The 12,473-nt window shown below is 57.8% G+C and overlaps 1 protein-coding gene across 2 annotated transcripts in view; it reads left to right on the top strand.

Annotated features, from left to right (window-relative positions):
- Nucleotides 1-12,473, top strand: part of MPRIP (myosin phosphatase Rho interacting protein) — a 157,515-nt gene that overhangs the window by 79,689 nt on the left and 65,353 nt on the right. For both annotated transcript variants that reach the window (XM_034647400.1, XM_034647398.1), the window contains exons 4-6: nt 237-388; nt 5,533-5,617; nt 11,323-11,382. In XM_034647400.1, the coding sequence (XP_034503291.1) occupies nt 237-388; nt 5,533-5,617; nt 11,323-11,382 (297 nt within the window). The remainder of the gene's footprint in view (nt 1-236; nt 389-5,532; nt 5,618-11,322; nt 11,383-12,473) is intronic.

The raw sequence follows: 12,473 nt of genomic DNA, 5'->3' as shown, positions 1-12,473 counted from the left end.
CTCTCCTCCCTGGGACGGGTAGGGAGGAAGTGGGGCCGTGGGGGTGGGGGCGAGGCAAAGCACCACCCTGTGCCTCCGTTGCAGTTGGGGATCCACACAGCTGCGAGGGGCTCCGGTGCCTGTTGAAGCGACAAGGGCTGGGAGGGCCTGGGGATACGGGGACACTCCATGCTGCCTTACTCTGACCCAGGAGTACTGGCCTCTGCGTGACTCCCTGCCCCATCTTCTTCTTGCAGCCCACAACCCTGCCTCAGGGAACCATCAACATGAACCAGTGCACAGACGTGGTGGATGGGGAGGGCCGGACGGGCCAGAAGTTCTCCCTGTGCATTCTGACCCCTGAGAAGGAGCATTTCATCCGGGCAGAGACCAAGGAGATCATCAGTGGGTGAGTCTGCCCCGGTAATTTTGGGTGGAGGCACCCCCGCCTACCAGCAGGTTCTCGGACCAGTTCGCTTTGGCACAAATTGGGCAGTGTCGCCATCACTTTCTTCCCCAAGCGTGTCCCCTCTACTGAGTCCCCTCTCTCTCTTCACAGCGCCACCGTGTGCCCAGTCACCACGCCAAAAACTGGCCTCCCCCTCCACCTGTCTTTGCGTCATCCCCTTGTGCACATACTCTTCCTCATGTCCCACTTGCGCGGGCCTCGCTCTACTGGGCTGCCCCGCCTCCATGGATCCTTCGGCTTCCTTCGGCCTCTCATTGGTCTTCCCGCCTCCATTCTCACCCCTCCACCCGTGTATCACTCGACCACGAGGGTTTCAGTCCCCAGAGCACATCTGACCTTGCCTCTCTTCTGCCTGAAACCCCATCCCCTGGGAGTCAAGTCCAGGTTCCTTGGCTGGCCCAGGAGGCTTCTTCCCAGCCCTCCAGCCTCACCCCCACCATCCTCGTGTCCCTCAGCACTGAGCTGCTTGTCACCGCACATCCTCGTGCTGACCACCAGCTCTGTGCCTTCATTCCCACCCTGCCTTCGGTCTGGAATGACCCCTCCATCCTTCAGGCTGTTAGAGTCAGCCTGAGTGTCCACTCTTCCAGGAAACCTGCCCCCATGAGGCACTTGGCACCATCAGCTGGCTCTTACAAAAGATGCAGATTGTCTGCGTGCACATCTGGCCTCCTTCAGCCAGCAGTAGGTCCTTGAGGGTGGGGGGCTGGGTCTCAGTCACTGTAGTGCTGCCGTATGCACTGGCTTCTTTGTCCACTTGGAAAGAATAGACAGTCTCTGAGTCACACCGCTGTCCTTGGCCATGCCCTGTGCAGAGGCTTAGGGGAAGCCCTGGGAGGTGGAAGGGGCCCGCGTTTTCAGGTAGCTGATAGTCCAGGCTAGCAGAGCTCCGTGCTCCTAAGCTCACGCAGTGTGTGCCTTCCAGGAGTCCCTGCTCCTGGGGCGTCTGTTACCAGCTCTGTGTGACCTAGCCACACAGTACATGCGGAGTGAGCATGCTCGGCAGGCCCGGCCGGGAGCTCCGGCGCTGGAGCTTGGAGAATCCCATTGGTCCTTTAAGGCTGAGAAAGCGTTGAGAAAAGGGAATTGGGGCATGGTGGGGTGGAGGTGGTTAGGGATACTGGGCTGATTATTGTAGTGCAGAGTTGAGGGAGCTAGAAGGTGAAGGCTTTTGGTTTCATCAAGTGAAAGGACCGAGCACTGGCTTGAGCTTCAGGATCTCAGGCCAAGGCTGCTGTTGAGGAAGCGAGAACAGTGGTCAGAAGGACCCCAGGTTTTGCTGAGTTCAGAAGTTCAAATCCACACTGTACCGGGCTGGAGCCAAGGGCCAGAGCTGCACTGCAGAGTGACCAGAGGGCCCTCTGCTGGGGGTGCCAGCTCAGCCCCAGTCCTTCTCCCTTGGAGAGAGGCAGGTTTGCATTTCTGACTCCTAGGGGCGAACAGCAGGACCACCTTGCCTTTCCCTCTCCCTGGTCTTAATTCTAGAACCATGTGGTTCAGGAGTGCAGAGGACTCAGGGAGCCTGGCCAGCTCAGTCAGAGAAGCATAGGACTCTTGATTTTGGGGATGTGGGTTTAAGCCCCACATTGGGTGTAGAGATTACTAAAACAAAACAAAACAAAACCAAAAAAAAAAAACTTAAAAAAAAAATAGGGCTCTTACAGAGCCCTCATTCTACAGTTGGAAGATGGAAGCTCTGGAAATGCGAGGACCCTGACCAAGGGCACTCTGCAGGCACGAGGGACAGCATAGAACCGTTTGCTCTTCCCGGTTTCCCGTATCCGGCAGACACACCTGCACAGAGGGGCTGCTGCCCCACGGGACTCCTTGGGGGAGATCTAGCCCTCCCCCTCGGGAGCTAGGTCCCATGGAGGATCCTGAATAGCACGAGGAATGGGAAGGGGTGTCCGAGGTCCCCAGGACAGGCTGGGGCATGTGTGAGCTGGGGGACCAGGTCAGTGATGTTGTGGTGTGCCACATGGCATGAGGAAAACAGCTGAAGGTGCCTTTGGCAGATGGCCCAAATCCTACTGTCAGGCACCTGCCACAGGCCAGGGGACCTCCTGTCCTGATCCCCTCTCCTAAGGTCACTGCATGTACAGGGACAGGGGACTGCCATTCCCGTGCAGCTTGAGTAGACAAGGTCATTGGTGGACCAACATACCAGGTGTGTGTGTTCTCTGGGTCCCACATGTAGGCTGGGTCATCGAAGTTTGTGCGGTGGCTCGGAGACATAGCCAGACCTAGGATGGGATGTGTCACCTAGTGCTTTCCCCTGTCCTCATCCTGGGGTTGGGCCTAGCTCATCCCTGCCCAGCAGCGATACCCACGCAGGGTTCAAACCATGGCAACCTGTCCCTGGGCCCCTGCAGCCCCTCCAGTGGCCCCAACAGCAGCTTCTTTGTCTTTACCACCCACTGGCATACTAGCCCTCCTTTAGGGAGTCAGGTGGGGTAGTGTGCCCTGGGTACAAACTTCTGCCTCCATCTCCTCTCCCTCCTCTGCCTTTCGCCTTTGTGGACGGATGCTTCCCTTGGCATTCTCACCACTGGCACAGCTCCTTTGCCAGATAATCTCACTTGTGGGCTCTTAGACCCTGAGATGGGGCTAAGTACTCAGCTCCGTAATGAGGTACAGACTTCCTCTGGGCTGACTCAGAGCAGGGGTAGTTGGGGACAGTCCATCCAGACTTCTTTCTGGGGTCTTCTCTGAACAGAGGCCCTGAGCCGCCTGAGGCATCTCTCCCAGAGCTGGGTGGAGAGAGCTGGTAGTTCTCTTTCCACTTGTCTCGTGCCAGGATGGGCCTTCAGGATGTTGGGGCACAACTTAGCGCAGCTCTTTTAGAGGGGGTGGGATGTAAGCGGGAGCTTGCGGCGGGGGGGGGGGGCCTCTCCATCTGGGCTGTGCCCACGTTTTCCCCCTTCTCTGTGCCCCGTCTCTCGGTTCTGCCCCCCCTCGGTCTCACTCATCCTGGCTCCGCAGTCAGAGTTGGGGAACCCACTCTACCATGTCCTGGCACTCACTTCCACTACCGATCCTGTGGCCACATTCGCACCTTGCCTCTCTTCCCTGGGTGTATTTTACATGGTAACGCATCTGAATGATGTTACACACTTCCTGCTGGGCTTCCGCGAGAAATCCGAGTGCAGGGGACACATTCCATCATATGTCCCGGGCCAGCCCCAGCCCACCCTGCCTGTGCTCAGCCCCTGAGTCTCCAGCCCTCTTCAGGCGAGCACAGGAGCTCGCTGAGCTCCGTTCAGTCAGCAGTGCAACCGCGGCGGCGCAGATCTCTTCCCTCGAGGCACTGTCCTGCAGGCTTGCTGATTTGCTTGTNCGTGTCACCAGGAACAGCAACTGGGCCAGTGTGCACGTGCCTGTCACACGCCCCATGCTCCTGGGGCCCTGGAGGACGAGGTGACCTTGTTAAGCAGTGTCTCCTCTCCTAAGTAAAGCTCTAAGAAGGGTCTTCTGCAGACACAGCTTGCTGCAGTGCCCCAAACAAATGTCAGCCCCCCTGGCAGGCTGGAAGGCGGGTCTTTTAACCCCACAAGCGTGTGAGTTCCTCAGCTTGCCTGGGTGAGGCCCTGACTGTCTGCTCCTCTGCTGCTGGCTTTGCAGATGCAGTCATACCTCTTTTCTTGCCTTGGGGCCAGCCGACAGAGGAGTGACCCCCAGGACCTGCGCCTCAGGGCTCTACGGTGCCCGCAGTCGTTCGTGCTCTCAGCAAGTACAGAATGACCTGCTCAGAGCTGAACTGGGCTCGTCCCACATGCTGTGATCCCCCACACCCAAGCCCACTTCCCCGCTGCCAGCTCTCACCAGCACAACCAGCCTACCCTGCTGAGGTCCTAGAAGGTCACTAACTGTGACTCACCTCCCTCCTGCCACCCCACATTAAAGCAGCACGTCTGAGTGCGGAGGACCTGAGCCCTTCTTCCTGACCCCGGCGTGAATGTCGGTGGTGGCCGCAGCCTCCATCCAGGGTGCTGGCATTGCCGGCTCTGCCTCACATTGCAGCCCAGCTGCCACCACTGGGCCCAGGGTGGCAGCAGGCCCAGCACAAACCCTCATGTTCTGGAAGAAGGGGACCAGAGTCTGCTGCTGAACCATCCCCTCTGGAGAGAGCACCCTTCAGCACCAGGCCCCTCCTGTCTTCCACTCCACCTGCCCCCTCATCCAGCCCACCCAGATGTTCATGAAGCTCCAGTGAGGCAAGCAGGGAGCATGTCATGCCCTCATCTACCACCTGGTTTCGGAGATGAGGAGACTGAAGCCCAGAGGGTCAGGGAGCCACCCAAGGTCGTGGTTAGGGGGTAGCAGAGCCAGATCTGTACCAAGCCTCCCGCCTTCAGCCGCTGCTCTTCCCACGCTCCCCTGATACCTTGCCTGCTCCTGGTCCAGAGCGGACCTTCCAACATGTGGGCCTTGGAGTGGGTCCCTGGGCAGCTCTGCTGGGCCTTCCCCAAAGCCAAGGTGCCCGTGCCCTCAGTGTGCCAGTGGGGCCCAGAGGTGAGGGAGTGGGTCTGGGAGGTCAGCTGCTCAGCCCCTGGAAGTGACCCGCCACAGAGAACTTTGGTGGCATAACTGCTGGTTTGCTGCCTCCAGAGCCCTAAATGATACCCAGTAGCAGCCCATCTGTGCATTAGCCAAATCTACTGTGGGAAGACGATTTTAAAGCCAAGTGTAAGCCCCGAAGACAGGGTCAGTGACGGAAACCATGATGTGCTCTGTACTCTGAGGCCTGTGGTCAGGCCTGCCACTCCACCAGACTGAAGCACTCTTCATGCCTGGGCCAGCCACAGGGCCCTCTCCACCTGCGCTATGGTCATTGTGGGGTCAGCATCTGGGCCTGGTCCCAGCACAGCCTGTGGTTGTCCTGGGCTGCACTGTTGGCACTTCCCCATCGGTGGGAGGCTCACATCTGGGTCATGATCCGCCCTGCTCAGCTGCCCTGAGGCCTGGCCACAGGGTGGGCGCCCCCAAGTGGGAAGCATTGGGCCTGGTGCCTAGACTACCCAACAAGGTTCCTAGTCCCTGAGCTCAGGGGTCTGATCTGGTGCTCCCTCCTCTTCTCTCCCCAGGTGGCTAGAGATGCTCATGGTCTATCCCAGGACCAATAAACAGAACCAGAAGAAGAAGCGGAAGGTGGAGCCTCCCACACCACAGGTAGGCAAAGTGAGAGCTCCCCAGGAGGTTAGAAGACTTCAGAACCCAGCCTAAAATTCGGGGTGAGAAGAATCCAGATGAGGCCGAGGTGGTCATCAGCCCTGCATGCTCTCTCCTTCCCTCTGATGGTCTGTGGGCTCTATGCTTCTCTCCACGCTACAGGGCAGGACCCTCCACAGGATAGGATGGCTTTGCTCATAGGCTCTGGGGCCGCACAGGGAGGTCTTCAGTGAGCTAGCCAGTGCCCAGCAGCGGTGTTATCGCACGTGTCCCCTCCCTGGTGGTCCTGCCCGCTGCTGAGAGCAAAGGGCTGCTTGCTGAACACTTGCATCCTCGTGCATTCACAGAGGGTCCCAGAGTGTCCTGGCTGAGTGAGGAGCTCTCGGGAGACCCTGTTCCCTCTCCGGGCTTTGGCCATAAATGGAAAAAACTAGCAAGACCTTAACTTTTGTGCCCCTGCCCTAACTCCCATTTGACCAGAGTGGCAGGTGGCTTGAATAGGTCCCACCAGGTCTAATCCTTCCCCAAAGGCCACTCTCCTCCTCGTCTGCAGGGACACAGGGCACCCAGAAGGGCTCTGCACCTCCCTCCTGTGCTCCTCACATTCCTGGGGCCCTCGTGGAGTGAATTAACCTTTCTGAGCCTCCGTAAACAGCTTTACAGAATGGGCCTTTTGGGATCTAGTCACAGGATTATTGTGGGCATGGAAGGAAGCACCGAGCTCTTGATGGGTGCTCAGCGAATGCTCCTCTCTGCTCCAAACTTCAGGGTTACCGAGTGCTTTGCTTTGCCTGATCGAACCTCACAGCAACCCCAAGAGTGAACCGGATGGGGATCGGGGTCCCTTGGGCATCTTGCAAGACCCAGAGTCTGGTGGGGAGCCAGCCCATGACAGAACCTTAGCTACCCCCTGGGCTCAGGAGTCCTTACTGGCTGCTGTCTGCTTCACCGAGTGGTAGAGGTTGGCCCGGGCAGGGCTGGGAGGTATGTGCTGGCCTGGGTACCGCCGCCACCACCACCAGCCCCTACCCCCTGCCCCCCGCCATGCGCTGTCCCTGATGGAGTGCAGCCCTGGGCCTGCTCTCAGCTGCTGGTCATTGTTTGACCAAGGAGCCTCAGGCCAGCATCCCCTGGAAGGTAGTATGCCTGGCCAGAAGTCAGCAAAGTGCAATCAGAGACCTTCCTGGAGACTGAAAGTGGGGCTTCCTGCTGGGGAACAGCAGATACACACACAAGTCCCCTAACACTGCCTAGTCTGAGAGAAAAATCCCAGGCCGAATAACAGCGTTAGGCCAGCTCTGTGTTTCTTCAGTGATGCCTTGGAAGCAGTGCTGGAGCAGAGCTCCTGCCTCCAAATCAGGCAACTGCATGTGCAGTAGACACATTCGGCCCAGACCAGGGCATTGGGTTGTGTCCCTCCTGCCCACCTGTCCCCTCCCTCCAGATACTGCTGGCCATGGCTGAGCTTCACTTCTTCAGTTGGTAGCGGGAGCCACGTGATCACAGGGTGGGGAGATCACCCACTTCTCTGAGGGTCTCTTAGAGCCCGGGTGTCCCTACCTGCTCTGCTTATTCCCTTTCTAAGCCCGGCAGAAGCCAGCCTGGCAGGACTCTCTTCCTTCTGCCCCTTGCTCCCAAGAACATCACATTTGATTTCACTGCTTTCTGGAAGCTGTGAACTTTCATCTGGGGCCCATCTCCCTGTGACTCCCATCTCATGAGGTCACGTTGGGGATGTCTGGGCAGGCCTCCCCTCCACAGCCAGATGCTCGAGGTGTTTTGGTGCCCCAGATGGAGCAGGGAAGGAAGCCTGCAGCCTTCAGGGCCCCTGTACAGGCAGGAACCCAAGATCCCATATCTGGCCTCTTTTCTCTGTGGCCTGAGAGAGTTTTCAATAAAACCAGTGGGAGTTGGGAAGTATTGCTGTGCAGTGCCCTGCCCTCTGGGAACTCAGGCAGGAGAGCCCACAAGGCCCCACTTGAACAAGGGTGTCTCAAGCAGTCGGGAGTTCCGGCCATGGAGAGTACACTCATGGAGTGGTTTTCTGAGACCATCAGAGAGAGACCCAAGCCAGGCCCTGAGGGAGGTTGAGGACTAGGCTGCAGGGAGAGCAGATAGCCTCTAATTTGGGGGCAGGGGTCCCAGCAGAGCCCAGGCAGCAAGGAGACAGGCTGGCCCTGGCCAGAGCCTCTGAGGCCTGAGAGGTGTGGGTTCCAGAGCTGCTGCTTAGCCCCTGTTCACTCCAAGAGGAAAGACTTTCTTGATACTGAGATGCCTAGAGAGAAGGAGTAATAATCCACTCTGGGTATGACTAGGATAGGAAGGATGGAGATCTTGCTACCCTCTCTCCAAATCCCAGATCTGGGACTCTGGCAAGGCCAGGGGCCGCATGTCTCCCCTACCAGGTGCGTGGGTTGGGAGGCTTGGTTCATTAGGTGGAGCTCTGGAATGCTGGTTCCTCCCATCTCCCTCTTGGCCCTTACTTCTCGGCCTTTCTTCAGAGACCTGTAAAACAACAGACCTCAGTGTGAGCAGAGGCCTGCCAGGAGGAATGTCCCTCCTGGTCCGGTATCCTGGCTCCTCTCGGGCCCACACGTGTGTTGTGAGTGGCTACCTCTTCTTGAGCGTCGTGTTTTCTACTTGGGTGCTTTCTGCTACACCCACTCCAGGCCATATCCATCCTCGTTGGGCCCCTCCTCAGTGTCTGCCGGGGAAGTAGAGAGGAAGGCTTTCTATAAAAACCCCTCTAGAGAGGGTGCTGGCTTAGCTGGCATGCGGCAGCTACAGAGCCTGCTTGGGCTGGGCCTGCCTTCCTGCCCTGTGTCCTCTTTCCTCCCTGCTTTGAAAACGCTTTCTGAGCAGCCAGATAAACAGCACAGACCTCATCACAGCATGGAAGCATTGCTCTCCCTGAGCAGTGCAGGTATCTCGACCATGCAGGGACTAGCACGTAGGAGACCTGGCACTTCTCCTCCTCCTCTTCCACGGGCACCCGTGGTCTGTGTTGTTTTGAACCCCAGCACCCTCCCCGCCGCAGTGGTGACCCTGTGGAGAGCAGAGGCAGGGCCGCGTGGCCCCAACGTGGCCTATGCCAAGTCTTACTCCCCACACGTCTGCTTTGGAGAAGAGAAGCAGCTTTACCCAGAGATCAGGCTTCCCTGTATCACCCCCCACCCCCTCTCCTGGAAGCCAGTGTGGCTTTGTTCCTGCTGCCAGACTGTGCCTCTGTCTCCACTCATGTGATAAGGCTTGGCATAGAGGTGGTAGAAGGCAGAGCCTCTGAAGGAGAGAAGGAGAACTGCCTGTGGACCTTGGCTGCCATTCAGGGCCCTCATTCTCTGGGACGAGTTCTTCAGAAGTGGGGAGCATGGAGACGGATCTGCGGGTGCAGCCAGCCTGGCACGAGGTTGGGAGGCCCAGGGCCAGAAGGTGGGTCTGCAGCCATGTGGTGCTGAGAGATGTATTAGTTTCCCAAGCTCCCTGTCATGGCCCCTTGGATCTCAGGCCCAGAATTTCCTCTGCCTCTTGGGGATCCCTGCCAGCCCACCCGCTCACTGTGGGAGTCACCCAAGCACCAGAGAGGGGTGTGCATATGCCGTGGGCACTTCACCCACAGCATGGGGCTGAGGGCTCTGGCAGCCAGGGCCGCTTCCCTCAGAAGCACAGCTACCTGCCTCTTCCTCTTGGGCCCTTTCTGGCAACCGCTACCTACCCTTGGTGCAGCCTGTCTTCCACAGAGGGGACGAATTCACCGAGGCCAGTCTTCACGTCACCCCACCCAGCTCTGCCCTGAGCCCACCAGAACATGCCCAGCGTCTGGCTTCTGGTCTTTGAACAGAAGACTCAGTCGTTGGAAGGGGCCATGGCGGCGGACCTGGAGTGACTTCTGCTTGAGGGAAGCATTGCTAGGACATGGATTGAGGGCAGTATGCTGACTGGAGGGATGGGTGGCCCTGGGGCCAGCTATCCTTAGGTCATTAGAGCCTGGCTCTGTTGGAACCCTCATGAAACTCTGAAACCATTGCCATTTTATTCCAAGAAGTCCACTTCTTGCAAGGTGGGTCGAGCTGTAGGGAATCTCCAGCTTGGGAGCCAGGTGTGTTGACGGCTCTGAGCACATGGGCAGTCGGGTGTGTCCTGGGTCTGTGGAAAGAGCCTTCCTGTCTTATGAGGCCTGGAATCTTTGTAAAGCTAAGGAAAGCTTTGGACCTGCTAAAATGCCTGTCTTTTCCCATGGGGATACCTGGTGCCGTGGCTTCTCAGTGGGTCCTTTAGGCTGCCCATCCAAAGCACTCCCCCAGCCCCCTGCAACTCCTGAGGGTGTCTGGTGGTGGAAGAGGCTTGAAGCCCCACTGTGGCCCTTACTGTCCATGTGAGCCTGGGTGTGCCATCCTCTCGGCCCAGGCAGCCTCCCCTGCAAGATGTGTTGGGGAGGACAATGAGGAACCAGAGCCCAGCATGTAGTCCATGCTCAGTGGCTCTCAGACAGTCTGCTGGTTAATAGTGGGTCTGTGTGCATGTACGCGGGGACACATAACCCTAACCCGTGTCCTCTGTAAGCCTTGCCAATGGCCCCAACTTAGAATTGGGCTAAGGTGGGCTTTTAAAAATGAGGTTTGGCCACCAGGATGGGAGTGGAAGGTGGTCATTTGTCTGCTATCCCCCATGTGTGAGAGAAGACAGTGAGGACATGTCTTACTTTGGAGAGGCTCCAAAGCCATGTTGCTGGCAGTGCCCTCAGCAGCCGGCACCCAGGACTTTGGGCCAGGCAGGAGGGTTGGACCCAGGCTGTGAGCTCATGCTGGGGGGCAACTAGGGGTCCCAGCCCTGCCCTTGTCTGGGCTCTAGGTTTGAGCTGTTGAGTTAAGGTTCTCCGCATGCTCTGGAAATGGGCTCCGTGTATCTGGCCAAGTACCTCCCGCAGGAATGCTTCTCCCACAGAGCGGCGCCAGTTCTGATCTGGGGAGAGATGGGACGGACACTGTTCCCTTCTGGGCTATAAGCTCCCATCTAGTTTGTGTGGGTCGGCAGCTGGGAGGGCAGAAGTGTAGATGGGATGTTTGGGTTGTATCTGATGACTCTTTTCTTCACATAGTGTCCCAGGTGTCCCATTTTTGCTTTCTAGGACCAAAAGGGGGAGGTTGGGGAGGCCCAGGCTGGCCCCAGCGTGGGTGCTGTATGAACACGTGCTTTGCACTTACCCAGCAGGCCATCTCAATGGTGTATTCCTTATTTACCCTGTCCCATCTTTCCTGACTCGTGTCCTAATTACCTACAAGTCTAGGAATGACAAACTCTGAGCCAGCCACTTGTCATCTCACCTTTAATGCCTGGTCCATTGCTCTGGGCTCTGTGGTTTTGTTGGCGGGGAGAACTTGCCTGTGTTTAGTATTGGAACTCCAACCAGAAACCCTACGTTTTTGTTCCATGTATTTCCCAAACCCAGCCTGTAGCCGGTGGGACCAGCGCTTTGCGAGAACTGACTGGGGCTGTAGAAGAGAAAAGGCCACAGTGCCAGCCAGATGGAGCTTTCACCCTGACCAAGATATCTCTGTTCTGAGCCTCCCCTTTCAGGGATTCCGGACCACTGACAGGTGTCATTGACCTTGGTGTCCCTTGTAGCCAGGCACCTAGGCAGCCAGGACCTGTGTACCAGCCCAAGTTGTGCGCTCCTGTGGCCGCACAGACACCGCTCTCTCCCCCAGGAACCAGGGCCGGCCAAGATGGCTGTCACCAGCAGCAGCAGCATTCCCAGTGCTGAGAAGGTCCCCACCACCAAGTCTACACTCTGGCAGGAAGAAATGAGGGCCAAGGACCAGCCCGATGGGAGCAACCTCAGTCCAGCTCAGAGTCCCAGCCAGAGCCAGCCATCTGCTGCCAGCACCCTGAGGGAACCTGGGCTGGAGAGCAAAGATGGTAAGTGGGAGCTTGTGTGCCCGCCTGTTGTGGTGGCCAGCCTCACAGCGCTGGAACAGGCCTCCATCCCAACACAGCTGGCACTGAGAACTCAGGGACTCTGAGCCCCGGGTCTCAGGTTCCTTCACCTTCTGTGTCTATCAGCTCTTGGCAGGGCCTGGCCTGGGTGGGGCTGGGATTCCTGGACTCCGGCCTTGGCCTTGCCCCTCTGGCTCTTAAGTCCAATCTGTAAAGGAGGAAGACAGCACCTGCTCTGTCAGCCCTGGTTGGGTGCTGTGAGAATCAGAAGGCTCTAGAATGAGGTCTGTGTACCAGGAGGCCTTTAGTTCTTGCCACCGTGGCTGCACTGTGTTCATGGCCTAGTTAACCCTGGAAGCCCAGTGTGTCCTGAGAGCAGCAGTGGTTAGGGCAGCCTCGTCCTTCTCCTCGCCGTCCCATCCTGTCCGGCCTCTGGGTGCTCGGGAGGCTTTGCTGTGCTCTCTTCACGTAGCACTTTGGAATTGCCTGAGCAGAAGCAGGGCAGCAGTCTCCGCCTCCCTGCTCTGGGCCCCGGAGGGCTCTGTATGATATAGGCTGGCTTTTCCCATTTGCATTTTGTCCAGCTCATTAAAGACAAGTGGACAGTTGGGACTGACCCAGTTCATTCAGGCCAAAATGCATTTTGCAGCAGCTGGGGGTGAAGGTGCCTCAGTCCTTCGTGGCTAGTCCCCATGCACTCCTCTCATTCCCACAGAAGTTCTCTGCCTATTCCCTCCTAAAATGCACTAATAGGCTGAATGGCCAGTTAGCCCTTGATTTCCTCCTTGATCTTTGGTAAGAAGTGGTCGTTGGTGGGACATCTCCCCTGGGCAGGGGATCCTGCTTTCCCGAACTGTTCCCCAGACTAGAAGCTCAGGGACCCCTGACAGTGTAGCAGATGCAGCCAGCTTAGAGAGGAATG

The sequence above is a fragment of the Ailuropoda melanoleuca genome, chromosome 17 (genome assembly GCF_002007445.2).
Source record: "Ailuropoda melanoleuca isolate Jingjing chromosome 17, ASM200744v2, whole genome shotgun sequence".
NCBI classification, from domain to species: Eukaryota; Metazoa; Chordata; class Mammalia; order Carnivora; family Ursidae; genus Ailuropoda; species Ailuropoda melanoleuca.
Note: the sequence above shows the minus strand (reverse complement) of the source record. Positions and strands in the feature narration are given on the sequence as shown.